The 16,438-nt window shown below is 40.8% G+C and overlaps 1 protein-coding gene across 3 annotated transcripts in view; it reads right to left on the reverse strand.

Annotated features, from left to right (window-relative positions):
- The window catches only part of ARL15 (ADP ribosylation factor like GTPase 15), a 223,944-nt gene that overhangs the window by 138,732 nt on the left and 68,774 nt on the right, over positions 1 to 16,438 (reverse strand). For all 3 annotated transcript variants that reach the window (XM_054987173.1, XM_054987172.1, XM_054987174.1), the window contains one exon: positions 10,162 to 10,370. In XM_054987173.1, coding sequence (XP_054843148.1) covers positions 10,162 to 10,370 — 209 coding nt within the window. The remainder of the gene's footprint in view (positions 1 to 10,161; positions 10,371 to 16,438) is intronic.

Below are 16,438 nucleotides of genomic sequence, written 5' to 3' on the forward strand. Positions count from 1 at the left end.
AATGCTGTAGACACAGTTTATCTAGATTTCAGTAAGGCTTTTGATAAGGTTCCACATAATATCCTTGTCGGCAAGTTGGTAAAATGTGGTTTGGATCTTATTACTATAAGGTGGATCTGTAACTAGCTGACAAATCGCACCCAAAGAGTGCTAGTTAATGGTTCCTCATCCTCTTGGAGAAGAGTGACAAGTGGAGTTCCTCAGGGATCAGTCCTGGGACCTGTTCTGTTCAACATTTTAATAAATGATTTGGATGAAGGTATAAAGGGAATGCTTATTAAATTTGCAGATGATACTAAATTGGGATGGGTAGCAAATATGGTCGAGGACAGAGTAAGGATACAGGATGATCCTGACAGGCTGGAAAACCGGGCTAAAACAAATAAAATGAATTTCAACAGATAAATCCAAAGTTCTGCATTTAGGAAAGAAAAATCAAATGCATAATTATATGATGGGGGAGACTTGTTTTGGCAGTAGTATGTGCAAAAGGGATCTAGGGGTCTTAGTAGACCCCTAGTGAACATGAGTCAGCTGTTCACATACAGTGAACATTAGTCAGCAGGATTATATGGTAGCTAAAAAGACAAATGCCATTTTGGGATGTATAAACAGAAGCATAGTGTCTAGATCATGAGAAGTGATGGTATTGCTCTACTCTGCTCTGGTCAGACCTCTCCTAGAGTATTGTGTTCAGTTTTGGGCACCACAATTTAAGAAGGATATACTGGAACGTGTCCAGAGGACAGCAACAAAGATGGTTGAGGGGTCTGGAGACCAAGTCCTATGAGGAAAGATTGAAGGAGCGCAGAATGTTTAGCCTGGAGAGATGACTGAGATGTGATATGATAACCATCTTCAAGTACTTGAAGGGCTGTCATATAGAGGATGGCGCGGAGTTGTTTTCCGCTGCCCCAGAAGCTCGGACCAGAACCAACGGCTTGAAATTAAATCAAAAGAGTTTTCGGCAAAACATTAGGAAGAACTTCCTGACAGCTAGAGAGGTCCCTCAGTGGAACAAGCTTCCTCAGGAGGTGGTGGGCTTGCCTTCTTTGGAGGTTTTAAGCAGAGGCTAGAAGGCCATCTGACAGCAATGCTGATTCTGTGAACCTGGGCAGATCATGAGGAGGAGGGCAGAATGGATCACATCAGTGCTTAGTTCTCGTGGCCATCTTACATGCCTAGGTCAATGCCAATCGCCACCTTGGGGTTAGTTAGCATTTTTCCCCAGTCCGGTTGGACTAGGGATCCTGGAGAGGTTTTGCCATCTTCTGGGCATGGAGCAGGGGGTCACTGGAGCAGTTGGGGGGGTAGTTGTGAATTTCCTGCATTGTGCAATGAGTTGGACTAGATGACTCTAGAGGTCCCTTCCAACCCAATGATTCTATGATTCTAAACAAAGGATACAACAACTGATTCTAAATAAAGGATGCATCAACTCATATTATTAAAACTTTATGCTCAACAAAACAAGTCACAGTTACTACTTCTTTTGAGAATATTTGATAGAATTGTAAACAAAGAGAAACTAGGGGAGTGTATTCATATATTTCCTATACTACCCAAAAATTCCCTGTTTTGTTTTGGATCAGAAATACTTGAAATGATACCAACCATGGAATTTCAGGGCACAGTTTTGCATTGAAATATCTGAATCCACACCCCTACATATATCCTTTACACAAACATTACACAAACAAAAATAGAGACAGGCTTACAGCACCCACACCTAGCACATCACTGTCTCTTCTACAATATTACAATATACATAGTTTAAAATTTACTAGAAAAAATTATTTATGTACTTTATTTATACTCCACCTTTCTCCACTCTTGAAACCCAAGGTGGCTTACATTATTCTTCTCTCCTCCATTTTATCCTTACAAGCTTGTGAGGTATGTTGGCTGAGAGTGTACTGGCCCAAGGTCACCCAGTGAGCTTTCATGTCACTGTGGGGATTTGAACCTGGTTCTCTCAGGTCTATCCCTCATAACACATTGGTTCTCGAATATCCTATGGTGTCATCAAAATGTACCTCAGTAGCTGCCATATGAGAAAAAGCGCTGCATAAGTTCCTCACCGTCCATGTGCTGACATGCCTGAGCTCTAAAGATATATCTACCCAGAGATTTAGCATCTTGAATCCCTAGGAAACTAATAATGCTAGCAAGTTGCATTGAAAAAATTGTAACTAACATAAAACATCTTTCAAAAGACTAGAGTGGGAGAACAAAATGGAAACAGTCATTTTACGGGGACTACAAAATAGGAACAACAATGAGCAAATCCACTTGCACTGAATCTGAATCCAACAATTTAATTGCTCAGTGAATGAAAAAGTGTTTCCTTATGTCTGTTCTGAACCTATTGTCCATCAACAAAGCCATCTCCTCATCTTTCCACCTTTGTGTTATTCAGCGCCCCAACCGTGTTTCTGGGCACATTCCTGCTATCTGAAGAAATGTTTATTGTCACTGTTTATTTTTAGCAACCTGCTCCTCAAATTCTTTTTGGTTGCCTTATTATCAGCTTACACTACTTAAAGGAAGCCTTCTTGCCTATGCATTCTATCTGGGCTTCAACCTACATATTAATAAATGGCTTTCAGACATCCTAGAGGGATCTGACTCTTTTGATTCTCCCTTTTAACTTTCTTATGACTAGTCCCCTCATCCAAAATAAAACATGATTCCCCCCCCCTGACTTTGGAGGCAACTGCATTAATATAAATGCTGAACTTTACTGTTCCCAACTGGTACAACATCTACATCTCACATCAGTTCACAAGCTCTGCTCAAAACAATTACAAGATCACCTCTTCATTAGTTGGCTCTGTGAGTAACTGTTTCAATACAGTTGTTTATGATATCCAAAAACCTTGCCTCTATGGCCTGACTTGAACACACATGTACTTAGTAAACCTAAAAATATTTTTCCCTTCTGTTTTCTAGTTTGACTATATGACCTCTGATAAATAGAGCTACCCCACTCCCTACACAATCTTTCCTGTCCTGTCCATATATCTAGTTTATATCCAAAGATATCTCTAACCAACTGATTTTCCCCATTCCACCGGGTTTCTGAAACATTCACTATATCTGTTATCATTTAGCACCGATATTTGAACCTATTTTGAGAAAACATGTATCCTGAGATTACATGATGACCTATGATACAATATCATAATACTAAATCATCATTAAAAGAATTTTATTATATTCATAACCCTGCTTATGGCCATAACAATTATTCCCAGATGCTAGATAGCTGGTACGTCACATCTCTCCAAGGGTGTATGTTTGCAGCTGAATCATAGCTCACTGTGAAAATGAGAAGGGGAAAATGACTTCCTATTCCTTTAACAAAGTGCCATTATACACTAGACAGACTACATTTCAGAAAAAATAATGGGACAGACATTGCCTGTAGCATTAACTTCAGTTCAAAAATTCAATATAGTTCACTTGATAGCAGCATAAGTGTGTAGATCTGTCTTGTAATTTAAAATACAGAGGTAAATAAAGTATTATAGTTTTTTCTACATTGTGGATGATCATAATATAAATTCAAGACTAGGCAATGCACATACACTTCTGCTTTAGTAATTGCTATTCATACTAATCCAAGTGATCAATGTTCCCAAATAAACATCAATAGTATAGTTTAAGTAGGTCCCGAAGAGTTAGCTGTATTAGACTGTAGTAATCATGCATCTGACAAAGAAAGCTGTGGTTCTTGAAAGCCTATGCTACAATAAAGTTGGTTAGTCTTAAAGGTGCTACTGGACTCTTTATTAGTTTAAGTAGGGTGTTCTATATTTGTAAGGGTGTCAGAATTTTCACCTTAAGGCGTCCAAAACCAGCAATCTTGTCAAATTTTATTTCAAACCTCATCACCCTAATGCCAATATCCATCCATTTTCTGTACATAATGGTGGTCCTCAACTTGAAGATCTGGCATTTGTTTATTTGCTTTATAAATGTTTAATTTACACCACTGCATCCATGCACCCCTTGATTAACTGAACAAGTGTATCAAAAGCTGCTGTCTCAAGCCTGACAGCTGCAGAAACATAGTACCCAAGAGTATAAGATGGAGTATCTTAGGTTCACATCTTAACACAAGCTTAGCTGCCCTTATCTAAGATGTTTTTCAACAGTTCCCCACTAAAAGTGTAAAGATGATAAACTAACCTCTTATGGGCTGTTGCACATGAAGTCCTTTGAATGCTTGAATGTACTATATAAATTGTGGCCCATGTAGAACACCCATCTAGGCATGAAAGGTAATTCCTGTTGTGTGCAAATGTTTAGGATTCAAAACCCAACATGGCTTGGGGATGGAGTATCTGAAAGACCATCTTCTTCCATATATTCCTGCCCGGGAGTTAGGATTATAGAGAGAAGCCCTCCTCACAGTTCCATCAACCAAAGAAGCTCAGTTACTGGGTACATGGGAGAGGGGCTTTTGGGTGGCAGACCCACAATTATGGAACAATCTTCCCAGGGAAATGCACGTGGTCTCCTCAATCTTGATCTTTAGGAGACAGAGATGATTTTATTCAAGAGAGCACTCAATTAGTTAAGTTTTTACTTTTGGTAGTTTAAATTGTGGTTTTTCAACTGTGGTTTTATATATCTTTATACTTATTGCATTATTTACGTTGAAAGCCACAGAAAGGTGGCTAATAAATTTTTTATGTTGCAAAGGAAATTGTTCAGGCTGTTTGATTTGCACTGTAAGAAATAACTACAAACCGACCAATAGAAAAGCAAATTTGAACTGAACCTGTACACTAACAAATGAATCTTGAGAAAAATTTAGAATTTAAATTTCACTTCACCCACAATATTAGCTCCATGCCTCCATCACAATTTCCATATAGCTTGGCTTTTCAGGCAACTGCTTTCTATTTCAGACACAGACAAGCAACCTCTTTGCTTGACCAGTACTCTTGTATCTTCTTTCTATTCTCTTAGGTCCTGTCCATATTAATCCTCTCCCCCATTCCCCGCGCTTTCCCCAATCCCTTCTTTATCTCAGAATCTTATCTGCGATATTGTTTCCTCTTGCTCCTTATTTCTGTTTTTTGGTCACATGTGCTTCACAAAAAAAGTAAGTGCCTACTGAGAGTTTCTGTCAGAAACTCTGTGAACATTTGTGAACATTCTATATTCTCACCAGACAATACTTTTACCCCACCTTGAAAACTGATAAATATATAAGACTTTTCAAACATGAAATTGAGAGTTCCATCATGAATGTTCATACCAAGTTTTATAGCTGTATCTTATGCTCAAGGGAGATAGTTCAATACAAGTAAGCAGAGCATGCCAAACATCTGGCTAGTTAAATGGCACTGAAACTTTTAGTAGTAATGCATTTACATGAATGCAAGCAAGTTTTATGTTCCAGTCTAACATACAACACTGAGTTTTTCTTAAAACCTTTGTTGCATAATACTGGAAATATTCGGAGCCTCTCATCCTTGGATACATCCCAGCCTCAAGAGAATGCTGACATATGAAGAAAATCAAGAAATAACTAATGAGCACTTGATCTTTCCTGAAGTAAAAGCCACTTTTTTCTTGAACTGAATACAAACAAAAATCACCACATTTGGAAGACATTCAGGCCCAAGCTTTACATTACACAGAAATGTGCAATGATAGCCAACTGACTTTAAATTAGGAATACCCACTTCTAGTGGGTTTCATGATCACAAGATATTACATGAGTGACAGAGGACAGAGCTGTTTAAGCACTTCCCACTTCCCATCTAAAACAGTCTGATGCCCAATACACTCTCATTTGTAGGGTTTTAAATGAATTTTTTTTCAATTGGAATTCAGGCGGGGAAATGCCACTGGGAAAGGACCTGGAGTGGGAACACAGGTAGTGAAAGGGTCAACCATTTATTCCCTCCATTCCATTGATTCTTTTATCCCAATTGTCCCTGTTTAAAAGGGGTAGTGAAGGTATCAATATAAACAAATGTATGTAACAACTGATTTTCTATTAGCTATAGCTCTTTACAAGTTACAAAAACAAAGGCAGAAATGTTTAATAAACTATTATAAAAACGACCATATGGAGATTAGGCATACACGCATCTTCTTAAATTCTTGTTTACTATGATATAGTCACGTGGGCAGTGAACTCAGATGACTATCAAGTGACACAAAAAAAATATCTAGTGAACTAGCGGGGGTCTCACATGACCCAGTCAGCTGACCTACAAAGTAATCAATTAGGTAAGCAAAATTTTAAAAGGGGGAAATTGATTATGAAAGCTGGATTGGGATAAACTCTCAGTCCAAAGAGAAGGAAGATACCAGTCCTTTAACTGGGGGTCCTCTTCCATGTCCTTTGCTACACAGCTGTCTGGGAAGGAGGGGAGTCTTGCACACACACGAATTGTGAGCCAACAAGGAAAAAGTCTGAACAGGCAATTAAAAGGGGGGAAGCACAAGGCCCAGATGGGTTTTCAATGGAGTACATTTTGAATGGGTATCTATAAGAGCTTCCTAGACAGCATTATAGAACCATTCAGACAAAAGTTCCTGGACGCCATTCAAAACAAAGGCTGCATTATAGTAATTAGCAGAAAATGGAAGGCTTAATTAACTGGGAAAGAGCCTACATTTTGCTCATCATACAGCCCCATAAACTGATCTATTTGGATGCCAAGAAAATAGCGAAGGCTTTGGAGCTAAGACTGGAAAGATTGTGTTTTTTCCCTTTCTGTTTAATAAACCAAAGCCAAACTGGTTTGATCCAAGAGGCTGCTCCTTCTCTCAGTCACCCTTAGGAGCACTGAGGTTTCTCAACCTATTTTAAAAAAACCTTGTTCAATATTATCGAGAGCTGGAACTTAATGTACTGAAGAGAGGCTACAAAATACACAGATGAACAGCAGGATATAGTAATTATTAGAGTGGCTTTAGGCTGGTCCCATCTGGGTTCTAACAATAGAGTAGTAACATCCACATTAGACAAGCCTACAGTGGGACCAATGGAGGCTCTATGAAGGGGTGGGGGGGAGATGATATTTAAGAAGCATACTTCTAAAGTCCCACTTGTAACATTTTAAAGCAAGGACTCAGTCTCACCGCAGAGAGATCATTGTGTTCCAGAAACTTTGAACGCTGGATAAACAAGCTCCTTCTTTGGACAGTACATCAGAACCACGGATACAGCTCTACAAGCCACACTTCTTAAATCCCCGCTTCTTCTGAATGTCCAAATCAGCTTAGTGAGTGTTCAAATCAGCTTAGTGAATATATATAGTTTTCCTTATATGTACACAATTACACAGATCATATTGCTAAGATGAGCAACATACTTTTTTTTTTTAAATGACAGCTTAATTTGTTAAGGTAGAAAAAAATGAAACTGATAACAATGAAACATTTTTTAAAAAGCAAGAAATACTAACAATGCAATCCTCTGCACATTTAAATACATTCTACTGAGCTTAATGGATTTACATTCAAGAAAATATTTGTCAGGTTGCAGCCAAGGTTATGTAATTGAGAAATACAGCCGCTACAAACACTCAGTCTTAATACACTTGTGAACCAGTATGGCCCTGAAAAGCACAAGAGATGCTTGTCATATAAGCAAACAATGTTACCATACTATTTTGGATCTCATTATTTGGTTTGTGAATTAAGTTACATGTGGTTTTCTTCTTAATGGCTTGAACAAATAATTTGTACAATGCTATTTTTGAAAATGCAACTTATAAGGAAAAATATTTGCTAAAAAGCTTCATATTTGGAAAACTTACAATACACCTCCCACAAGTGAATATCACTACCAGCTGCTGCAGAATTTCTTTGGCTCTTGAACAGTGGTAGACAAAATGATTTTGCGACTACTACTCATCATTCATACAGTACTCCAACCTGAAAAATGCCCTGCAATCTTCACGTTTACCCTCACACTATTCTCTGGAGTGGATCACAATTACTCTCGTATTAAAGATTAGCAACTGTGCCTGATATATAGCACTTTACCCTCTATACCTATTTCTATCCTCCTCTTCCTTGTATGCTGATGACAGAAACATAAATCCAGATGCCCCAGACACAAAATAATCTCATCTTCAGAACCATACTGGTCATTAGTGTGATTTTGCAACAGAAAAAGTATTATATCACAATCCCTACAAAAATTAGTTGTACATGGGTTACCCCTGCCCAAAAGCATGCTGGAGTACAAGAGTACGGAAGAGCAAAAACATTAAACCAGAAAAGCCTTTAAGTACTCTGGAGAGATGCAATCTCTTCTGATAACCTGGAGAAAGTATCTCTGATATTTGGGGGGCAGAAAAAACCATTCTAGGTAGAAACATGATTAACATTTATTAATGTTACCACAGATGTTTTCTGCCTCAGGTGAAAATATGTTTTCAGGCTCTGGATGTTTGGGTATTGTGAAACTCAGTGGATTCTGATACCACAAGCCATTTTTGTGCGGCATTTTTCTGTCCCAAGATTCACTGGAATTTGGCTTAGAGTATGAATATACCCCAGAACAGTATTTGTGAAAGTTTTTTTCAGAACCCGTTAGCAGCTTCTGCTTTGCAGTTACTGTTGTAGACATGGAAACATTCCATTGGATCCAAGCCAGAGACTGGATCTTCCCAGCACTAACAACTGCTATGCAGGACTTTGTCTAGAGGTGTCAACTTACCCGCTATGGCAGGCAATCTCCCACCGCCACCTTCTGGGCCTCACTCATGCTCAAATGAGCAAGGCAGGGGGAGGAAATGGGGGGAAACACTGTCAATGGGTCAGCATCACTTCAGGCTAAAACTCAGAGGCGAGGTCACCAGGATTTTACTGATTTCTATGATTTTACCAAACCCCAAAGTCTCTTGGTGGTTCCAGAGATGCACCAAGCAACTCCAGCATTGTCAGAAGCGGGGAGGGAGGGATTCTTCCACTCTGAACAGTTTCACAAATAGAAACCACCTTGGTAAGGAAATATATTTCCTTTTCAGGGCAAACAGCAGCACGAGGGTGGTGGCAGTGGTTTCAATTAGCAAAACAATATGGAGCTGAAGGGTTTTAAACCTCTTCCCTTCACCACATTGTAGTCCTGATGCTGATGAAGCAGCATTGCTGAAAACAGACCAGATCAGTCCCTGAGATGGGATACTACTGGGAGCCACAAGTAAACACAGGATATAACAAAAAATGAATGCAAATTAAACCTCCACGGGGAGCACACACATATTAAGTGTATTCAAAAGTAACTATGCACCGTTCATAGAGTTAAATGTAACTGATAACAACAGGGCTGCCTGCAATCAAAGTATGAGCAGCAGCAGACAACTCTGCAGGGTGCCATATTATGCAACTATTATTTGTAAACTCAAATGTTCATAGCAGTATAGGAGAACTGCTGCAATTTCCAGCATGACCAGCTGAGCATTGACAAAATATAATATTACTAATCAAAGCAACACATAACGGAAGTTTATTAATTTTATTTCAAAAGTATGTAATGATTTCCTTACCTTCACAAAGATCTAAAGAACCAAATAACTTATTTTTCAGACTAAGAGTCTCTCTAAACGACTTCTGACACGTGTTCTTCATGTGCTAGGAGATGCAATGTTAGATGGGAAATGTAGTTTTAAAGGACAGAGCTGGCGGAGAAGGCTCTGGAGGGGACAGATTCTCTCACAGCCCTTTGCTGCCTCTAACGTGCCGGATTGTCCCCCTTCTGGAGTCTTTGCCCTGCCAAGGCTCAGTTAGTTCAAAGTTTTAAGCAGCAAGAGTGGCAGGGCAAAGGCGCTGGAAGGGAAGGCAGCGAAGGGCTGTGAGACTCCATGCTTCATACCAATGAGGAAGAATAGTTAAATATTTTTTTAAAGTCCAGGAACCAATGGAGAAAGGAGCAAATAAACATTTATAAAGAAGTCTGCCTACAGACTTCTTTTGCTCTACACACAAACCAATAGGAAATACACTTAAGAACATTAGCTACAAAAAAAATTCTAGACTTAAAAGAAATCACACAGGCATTCTTGATAGTTTTTGATAAAGACATTTTAAAGCCTCTTTCTCCCTTTAAACAGAGAGAAAAGAGCACAAAACGTAGACACACACACAGAGAGAAGAACACATAAGATGTTGACGCATTACCTCTTGTACTGAACGAGCTGCTGGCTTGTCTTGATGATTGGCCAATATTAAAAATGGCAAAGTGCATAACTGTGGGTGCTGAAGAGCCGAGTGCAGTTCATTTCTAGCTGTTTCTAGGTCATCTTCGGAAGAGGCACTGTCTAATACAAATATTACTCCTTGAGATCCCTGGTAATAACGACTCCAGTATTTCCTGATATTGTCAGCCCCTTTAAGTTTAAAAAAAATGTTAAAACAAGTAAAAATATCATTAGGATATAGATGTACATTACACCTACATTTGTATATATAAAATGTCAGTTTCAATTCTGATTGCCTTTTTTGGTATTTTGAATTGCCTATCTCATATTTTGTCCTGGAAAACTCACTCTGCCTTCTCCATTCCTAGTACCAAAATTCTTGTAGGAGTTCATCATCCCTTGCCACAATTGCTGCTACTTGCTGACTTTGTTTCCTTCATCTCTGTCCAAAACTCCCAAACTAACACCTCCTGTTCACTGGCTTCTCTTCCTATCCCACAAGTGCAAACAGTTTTTAATGCCTTTAATACCACTTTTAACTTGCTGCATGCCCACAAGCAAAACCCTTTGATTGTTCTCATTTCTGCCAGAGATCTTTAGCTAATGCATACAAACCACCCTGTAAACGTCATCTTACCCATATTCTCAAAAGGCCACTTCTTTTGCAGAGTCCTTTCACATCACCTACTCAACACCTGTTCCTGGATTACAAATATGTCAGCTAATTCAAGGTGGAAAAGCATCTAAGGCGTTTGCTTTTTCTTCGGTTCTGGATCCTTCTTTCCTCCTCATCTAACAAGGGAGATGGTCAAAGCGGACATCTGTCTTCCCTGTTTTACTGAGTGATTAGATGCATGAGTTCATTAAGAGGTTGAAGTAATAGCATTAGTTGAGGGAAATAGTAAGTACCTTGCTGGGAATTTTATTTTACTTTGAAGGCTGCCCTATGAAGAATGCATACAAAAGAGGCAACAGAAAGTACTATAACAAAACTGCACTATTCACATAAATGTGAGTGGCTGATTCCGCACACGTTGGATAATGCACTTTAGTTATCGTTTGGAAGTGGATTTTTTGTTTCACACTCGAAAAATCCAGTTCAAAATGATCTCTAAAGAGGATTGGAAGTGCATTATCCAACGTGTGTGGAATCAGCCAGTGTTTTGCTTAAACTGGGAAGAGAAGCGTCACAACCATCATAGAATTCTTTTTCATCCAGAACATATTCCAGGATTGTAGTTGTTCATTAAACAGTGGATGAAGTTAATATAAATAGCTATGATGTTGTATAAATATCCTCACTAAAAATTACTTCGATGATTTAATTAATTACGTGGCAACTCCCCATGCATATAAAAGATCTCTTAACAGGTGAACACCACTAAATCGCAGGCAATATGGCACTCAGGTATCACACACTACCCTTAAATGTATCTAACTTTTAAGTGCAGCAGCAAAACCAAAAAGGCTTATGTATGTTAATGGAGCTCTATCAAGTATAATTATGAATAAAAGTTTATAATTTGTCTTTTTCAGCAGCTAAAAACTAAAGTTGTTTTGGTTTCTAACACAGCAAGCGTGCTTTGCCTTCCAGCATTATCTGTCCTGATTTTCCAACATGAATCACACCGATATACAAGATTCCAGCAGCCCCTCCTTTTCTACTTGGACTTCCCCTTTCAGGATTTCCACTCATTAGCACCTCAATCCTTGGGGAAATTACCAAGTAATTTCCAGCGCTTTAGGTATGGGTTGAATCATCTTCAGAAACTTCCAACTCAGGAGCAGACCAGTTCTGGTGGCAAAACTAGGCAGTTCAGTATTTTTCAGGTAGGCTGGAGTCCTCCTGCAAAGGCTTCTTGCATAACCCCAAGAGCAATTACAAATTCCAGAATGAAATGCACTTAAGTGCATCAAGGTTAAGAACTTACAACATAAACACTGCAACACTCTAGATTAACTTCCTCCTTCACTTGGGGACATTTAATTCACAACTTCATCAGCAATTGCTTAAAATCAGCAGTATTTTGCTACTGGCTACTTTAACAATTATTTCTCAGGGGTACAGGGACCAAGACATAGATTGAGTCATTTTCTGCCAATGTTGGGCATGAAGGATAGATATTTGTCCCTTGGTAACTACCAAGAATTTTGCACAATACAACTTCAACACATTCTTCCAAGTCTGTTCTGGTGATGCCACATACCAGAACCAGAAAAAGACTCTTGAGTCTTCTGCTGTTCAAGCACCTGTCTCAGCTGCTGGGATGATGCCTGACATTTTTATGCTCTATGTTAGGGACACTTCAGAATGGCAATCCAGTTCACAGTCTTCCAGCAAAACCTTTTTGAATGTATTTTGTCTCTGTCTCCCAATGTGTCTTTCCCCTCCTTCTCAAGGTGATTGGTGCTTGATGGCATTCAAGGGTGTTGGGCCATGTGACGGCCAGCAAAACAGGTGAATGGAAAGAGCCTTGCTCTTGGGCTCTCTTCTTCTGCAGAATGGCTGTAGAAAGGAAATCACCTCCTTGCCATCTTAAGTTAACGCATAACAGATGACTCAAGCTCTACTGCTGAAAGCGAAAATGCCGGGGCTTACTAAAACTTCCTCTCCACTGCCCATCTCTATGATGCCAGACTCTGCTAGGCCTTCTGTTCATTTTCAGTTGCCAATGATTCTCATTTCCAAGTTCCAAGTCAGAAAAACGTAGTCCATTCTACTACGTTGCATACAGTCCAACATTAAACAAAATTGAAATCAAAGAGGCAAGAGGATATCTAAAATCTTCCATGACTTCATCTTATTCCTAAAACAGCACTTACATATTTCCTTTAGTCATAGCAGTTTGTTGGAATTTTTGCAAGTGTCCTATGCTCAGTCATGAAAGAGTTAAATTGTTGTCCTGTTTGTTTAGTCAGATAGCTAGTTAGCATAGGACCACTTAGGCTTCGAGAGAACTTCCTGCCAGAGAAAGTGGGTGTCTTTAGTTTTAATGAGGGAATCCAGGAACGTCTACTGGATGAGCCAGTTTATTGGGGGGCAATTAGCTAGCAACATATGCTAAGGTTTTATTGCTCTTTGTTCAGTCTGCCACCACCACTACTACTTCACTAGACCATGCAGTCCATACTTCTTTCTCTCTAGTACCTAGCTGAGACTATCAAGACGTAGTCAGAAACTGTTTGTTGTTTTTCCTACTAAATGTACTCTTTTAATCCTATTATGTAGTTAAGTAGTTTTATCGAGCTAGAATCACAGAAGTTTGTCTACTTATTTCCATTGCGCTATTATCAAACTCTGCTACTTTGCAAACTCATATCTCATTGCTGTGCAACCTGCCAACACAGTTGTAGCTGGTCAATCTTTTGGGTTTCTGTCACATTCTTTATTCTATCACAACTAATCTTTCTGGAAAGCCACATTTTTCCTATGCTTGTTTTCTATTGCATCATCTTTCTTCTGAAGTTCAAGTTATTCTAGTCATCTACTACATTCTAAATATACACTCCTTAATTTACATTTGTTCTCCTGCTTCTTTTACCTTCTCCTTGCCATCCCCTTTTGATGGCACAACTCTCCTACTCCTGTACAGTCTACCTTATTTATTTTTATTTTCTTTATTGAGCCTTCTTTCCTGCCCTTCCTACAAGCGGGCTCAGGGCAGGTTACAGCAATAAAAACATACAATTTACAATAAAATCAGAATATCTCATACCACCTCCAGACAGCAACCCTACAACCCACCCTTGCCAGCAATACACAGAAGGGTGGGGAGAAGGAGGGGGAACAAGCTATTCAGGTTACACTTACAGCTCATATAGGGGGGCCAGATGATCAGACAGCCCCCCCTGACAAGAGGCCGGTTGGGAGGCTCTCCTGATGACTGGCTGGGATGCTCTCCTGGACCAGCCTCAACCATATGCCCGGAGGAATATCTCAGTGCTGCAGGCCGACTGAAAACACAGTAAATTTTGGCGGGTCCGTGTATCCACCGATAGAGAGTTCCACCAGGTTGGAGCCAGAACCGAAAAGGCCCTGGCTCTGGTTGAGGCCAGTCTAGACTCCCTGGTGCCCGGGACCACCAGTAGGTGTTTATCAGCTGACCTTGGTACTCTCCGAGATACATATGGCAAGAGGCAGTCCTATAGGTATGCCAGTCCCTGTCCACTAAGGGCTTTAAAGGTCAAAACCAAAACCTTCAATTTTATCTGGAACTCCACAGGGAGCCAATGCAGCTGCTGCAAGATGGGAGTAATACACGCCCTATATGGAACACCAGTAAGGATGAGTGCAGCAGCATTTTGGACCCGTAGTAATTTCCGGGTCAGACCCAAGGGAAGTCCTGCATAAACAAATTACAGTAGTGCAATCTGGAGGTGACTGTTGCATGGATCACTGTTGTTAGGTCATGGGTCAAAAGATAGGGAGGGGCAAGTTACTTTGCCTGCTGGAGACGGAAAAAAGCTAACTGGGCAACTGCCACAACCTGGGCCTTCACTGACAAGGAGGCATCCAGTGTCACTCCCAGACTCCTGACTGCTGGAGCAGGTGCAAGTGGTGCCCCATCGAAAGCTCCTAATCCAACAGCCCACGATCCAAGTACAAGACCTCTGTCTTCACCCAGCCAGACATTACCTCTAAAGCTGAGGCAGAGCTGGGCCAGCTGTCCATCAGCAGATACAACTGGGTGTCATCTGCATATTTGTGACATCTCAGTCCAAACCTTTGTGCCGGCTGTGTGAGGGGGCGCATATAATGACTGAACAACAAAGGGGAGAGTATTGCCCCTTGAAGGACACTGCACTCCAATGGGCAACATGACGGTAACTTTTCCCCATGTGCCACCCTCTATTCCTGACCACGGAGAAAGGAGACCAGCCACTGTAAGGCTATCCCTCATATCCACACATCAGTGAGGCGGTAGGTCAACAAGTCATAGTCGACCATGTCAAACACTGCTGACAGATCTAACACCAGCAGTGCCAACCCACCCCAATCCTGTGAAGATCATCTGTGAGGGCAACCAGCACCGTCTCCATCCCATGACCTGGATGGAAACTGGATTGGAATGGGTCCAGGACAGAGGAATCCTTCAAGAAAACCTGCAGCTGTTCCATCACCACCCACTCAATCACCTTGCCCAGAAACGGGAGGTTTGAAACTAGGCAGTAACTGGACAGGTCAGTGGGGTCAAAAGATGGTTTTTTCAGAAGTGGCTTCACCACAGCTTCTTTTAACACCCTTGGAAAAGTTCCAGAGCTCAGAGATAGATTAGTAATAGCCTCCAGCGGGGCCTTCAGCCCATTCATGCTGGCTTTTACTAGCCACTAAAGACAGGGGTCCAGGGAGCACATGGAGGGCCTCACCAGTCACAGGATCCTGTCAACCTCTTCCTGAGAGAGTGGACTGAAGTGATCTAAAATAGGACCAGAAGTTGGCCAAGGGGCCTCCAGTTCACTCACTGTTTCTACTGTGGCTGGTAGATTTTATCCACAAAGTAGCTCGCAAAAGCCTCACAGCTAATGTACGAATTTCCAATTTGGCGATCTCCCTGGGAAAGGGAGACCAGAGACTGAACTACTTGGAATAATTTTGCTGGGCATGAGCTTGATGACACTATGGAGGCAGCACAGAACTCCACTGCCTTCATAGCTACCTCATAGGCTTTCATAAACGCTCTATAAGGCAATCTCGTCTCTTTGACCCGCCACTCCCACCACACTTGCTCAAGCCATCTCAGCTCCCGCTTTATCCATCTTAGCTCTTCTGTATAGCAGGGGGCTAAACTGGTGCAGGGGCGGAGAGGGCAATAGGGGGCGATTACATCGATGGCTTCAGAGAGACGGACCTGCCAGTCCTCCACCAGCTCATCTAGCTAACTGCCAGGGGGCATCAGATCCTGCAGAGCATTCTGGAAGCCCATTGGATCCATTAGTCTCTGCAGGTGAGCATAAATCAGCTCACCGCCCATGCAGGGGAGGAGTTGGCATACCCAGATGAGCCTTCAGGACACAGTGATCTGACCATGGCACCGCTTCTATTTCATCAAGATCAACATAAAGCCCCATCCCAAAGATCAGATCTAGAGTGTGGCCTGCTTGATGCATTGCTACATATTGAAATCATACAATCAGCCTTCCTGTAAATCAGCCTTCCTGCATGACTACCAATAGATTCAGAAACTTGATACAAACAAATTGAAACTATCTTTGACATGCACCTCAGCAACTGGAAAAGGGCTGAAAAATACTTATAT

Source organism: Eublepharis macularius, chromosome 8 (assembly GCF_028583425.1).
Source record: "Eublepharis macularius isolate TG4126 chromosome 8, MPM_Emac_v1.0, whole genome shotgun sequence".
In the NCBI taxonomy this organism is placed as follows: Eukaryota; Metazoa; Chordata; class Lepidosauria; order Squamata; family Eublepharidae; genus Eublepharis; species Eublepharis macularius.